The sequence below is a fragment of the Chinchilla lanigera genome, unplaced genomic scaffold, assembly GCF_000276665.1.
Source record: "Chinchilla lanigera isolate Chin_1 unplaced genomic scaffold, ChiLan1.0 scaffold00123, whole genome shotgun sequence".
Taxonomy (NCBI): domain Eukaryota; kingdom Metazoa; phylum Chordata; class Mammalia; order Rodentia; family Chinchillidae; genus Chinchilla; species Chinchilla lanigera.
Genome location: NW_004955524.1, coordinates 920,150 through 922,798, shown reverse-complemented (window position 1 = coordinate 922,798; position 2,649 = coordinate 920,150). Strand labels below are relative to the sequence as shown.

The window sequence follows — 2,649 nt, the reverse complement described above, 5'->3', positions numbered from 1 at the left end:
CGCCGCCCCCGCCGACCCTCCTCGCGCCTCTCCGTCCCCACAGGTGGCTGCAGCCCCGGCTGTGGCTGGGGCTCCCCGCCCCGCTGCAGGCCCGCGGCAAGGCGCGCGGGAACGAGTACCAGCCCAGCAATATTAAGCGCAAGCGCAAGCACGGCTGGGTGCGGCGGCTGAGCACCGCGGCCGGCGTCCAGGTCGTGCTGCGCCGCATGCTCAAGGGGCGCGCGTCGCTGACCCACTGAGGACTGCGACCTCGGACCTCGGCAGTGTGCGAGCGCAGAAGACGCGGGACAGGAGAACGCGGATTGCGGGGATGGCCTGGGGCGTGGCGAGGACTGGAAGTGGGGGCGTGGCAGCCTCGCTTGGCCAGGCCCCCCGACGTGTTTGTGCGGTGGACGCTTCCGCACCCACGCAGCCGTCCACGGAAGGGAACCGCGCGCTCCGCGTTCCCCACGCAGCGTGACCGCCGGCCACCCTCGGCCTCCACCTCCCCGAGTTGCTTGGAAGCTGATCACAGGCATCGGGTTATTTTCTGTGAATATTTCAGACTGCATCTCCAAGATAAGGGCTCCTGAAAGCATGATCACGAATTTATGTCTCCCCCAAATGAGCAGTGGTGTCTAAATGTCATTAAATGTCTACTATGTGCCCAAATCTCTACCTTATAAAAAATACATATTACAACTTACAGTTCCGGAAAGCCCTTTGGGAGGTGAAGGGTCTCAGGCCCTCTGCTGCCCTCGGGTGGGTGGTGCGACCTCGGGCAAGGCCTGGTCCCCGGGTTGTCAGGGGCTCCTCTTTCCTTGGCGCACAGCTGCCGGTAGCAGTTCGCTGAGCACTGGATATGTGCGAGGCGGACGTCCTTCTTCCGAAGAGGCATCTGCCCAGCAGGACAAGTGGTCTCAGACCCAGGCAGTTCAGGAGTGGGATTGGGGGCTGGAGGAGCCCAGAGTAGGCTTTGGGAAAAGTTCACTCAACAAAGGCTTCCTGGAAAAACTGGCAGGGTCTTGCAAGAGGGATTGGGTAGAGATCACAACGCAGGTTTATGAGGGAACCCGGAGGGACCCAGAATTTGGGTCCCAGAAAGTGGGGCTGGATCTGTGGGGGGACTGGGGAGTCACGGGAGGTGTCTGAGCAAGACAGAGATGTCAGTACAAAGATAACTCAAGGCCATGCGTGGTGGCCCACAATTGCACTCGGGAGGCTGAGGCAGGAGTATCGCTGTGATTTTAGTCCAGCCTCTGCCACATAGTTCAAAGCCAGTCTGAATTGCAAGTGAAAAAAAATTCAAAAAACCATTCTGATTCAAAAAACCATTTGAGGAGCTAATGTGGAGCTGTCTACCCAAACCCAAGGTTTTTTGTTTGTTTGTTTGTCGTTTTGAGACAGGGTCTTGCTATGCAATTCAGCCTGGCCTTGAGCTCGCTTTGTAGCCCAGGCTGGCCTTTTTTTTTTTTTTTTCCAGGTTGGTCTTGAACTCTAAACAATCCTCTTGCCTCAGCCTCCAGAGTGCTGGGATTACAGGCGTGTGCCACCACTCCTGACTCAAACCCGAGGGGTTTTTTTGGTTGGTTTTCCTGATTTTTCTTTTTTTTGGTATCAGGAATTGAACTCAGGACTTGGCATTTGCCAGCAAGGCGCTTGTACGACTGAGCTATATCCCCAGCCCTGTTGGTTTTCTTTTTTGTTTGTTTGTTTTTGTTTTTTTGAGACAGTCTCGATATGCAGTTCAGGCTGGCCTTGAGCTCACTTTGTAGCCCAGGTTGGCCTCAAACTCACAACAATTCTGTCTCAGCCTCCTGAGTGCTGGAATTACAGGCGTACGCCACCACGCCCGGCCCTGTTGGTTTTCTTGAGACAGGGTCTCTATTGTGTTCAGGCTGGCCTTGAACTCGCTGTGTAGCCCAGGTCAACGTCCAACTCAAGGCGATCCTTCTGCCTTAGCCTGCGCAGTGCCGGGATTACCCTCACTCTACACCTCGCCTCAAATTATGAACCACAACTCCCATAAGGCTTTGCGGCGCGGCCTCCGCCCACTTCCTTTCTTCTGCCGATTCCAGGTTCTGGGCGGGGTTTTGCTTTCTCGACCGCACTTGATCTTGAAGAGAGGAGGTGTGGCGGCCAATGAGTGCGTGTGTTAATGGTCTGGCCAATGGGAACACGTAGAGGACTTTCAGTGGGGGCGGGACTAGGGTGAGGGCCAATGGTAGGGCGTGGCGGCGCCATCAGTGTGCGCTGTGCCGCGGCTGGAAGTTGCTGTGCGGCGGCGGCTGAGAAGGCGGCTGTGGTGGCGGCGGCTCGGGCGGCGACGGAGGGAACAGAGGATGGTAAGGGCGGCCGCGAGCCCGCGCCCCCTTCCGCTGGTCCACGCAGTACCGCGAGGCCGCCCCGTGTAGTCCGCGCGGCCCCTCTCTGCCCAGCTTGGCCCCCTGGGGGCGGCCGCCTGACCCTTCACTGACCCATGACCTCCGACCCTCGCTGCAGCTCACTGCGCGGCCCGCCGGCTCGTTCCCCGGCCGCTCACCCGCGGTTGGCTCCCAGGCCCTGACAACGCGTCCATTTCCGGGTCGCAGGTCCCCCCGGAAGTGGCCCGCGTGGGGTGGGGTCCGCGGAGACCCCGCTGTGCCCCTGCCCGGCGCGGCGGGCCCGGGC

The 2,649-nt window shown here is 59.5% G+C and overlaps 2 protein-coding genes across 4 annotated transcripts in view; both read left to right on the top strand.

Annotated features, from left to right (window-relative positions):
• Mrpl34 (mitochondrial ribosomal protein L34) overlaps positions 1-651 on the top strand; it is a 960-nt gene extending 309 nt beyond the window's left edge. The window contains exon 2 of the mRNA XM_005409524.2: positions 44-651. Within this exon, the coding sequence (XP_005409581.1) occupies positions 44-239 (196 nt within the window). The 3' untranslated portion in view covers positions 240-651. The remainder of the gene's footprint in view (positions 1-43) is intronic.
• A 1,433-nt stretch (positions 652-2,084) lies between these two features.
• The window catches only part of Dda1 (DET1 and DDB1 associated 1), a 7,963-nt gene continuing 7,398 nt past the window's right edge, over positions 2,085-2,649 (top strand). For 2 of the 3 annotated variants that reach the window (XM_013507245.1, XM_013507242.1), the window contains exon 1: positions 2,085-2,324. Coding sequence is in view for 1 of the 3 variants with exons in the window: in XM_013507246.1 (XP_013362700.1) it covers positions 2,322-2,324 (3 nt within the window). In the remaining 2 variants the exon portion in view is untranslated. The remainder of the gene's footprint in view (positions 2,325-2,649) is intronic. The other variant, XM_013507246.1, reaches the window with a different exon arrangement.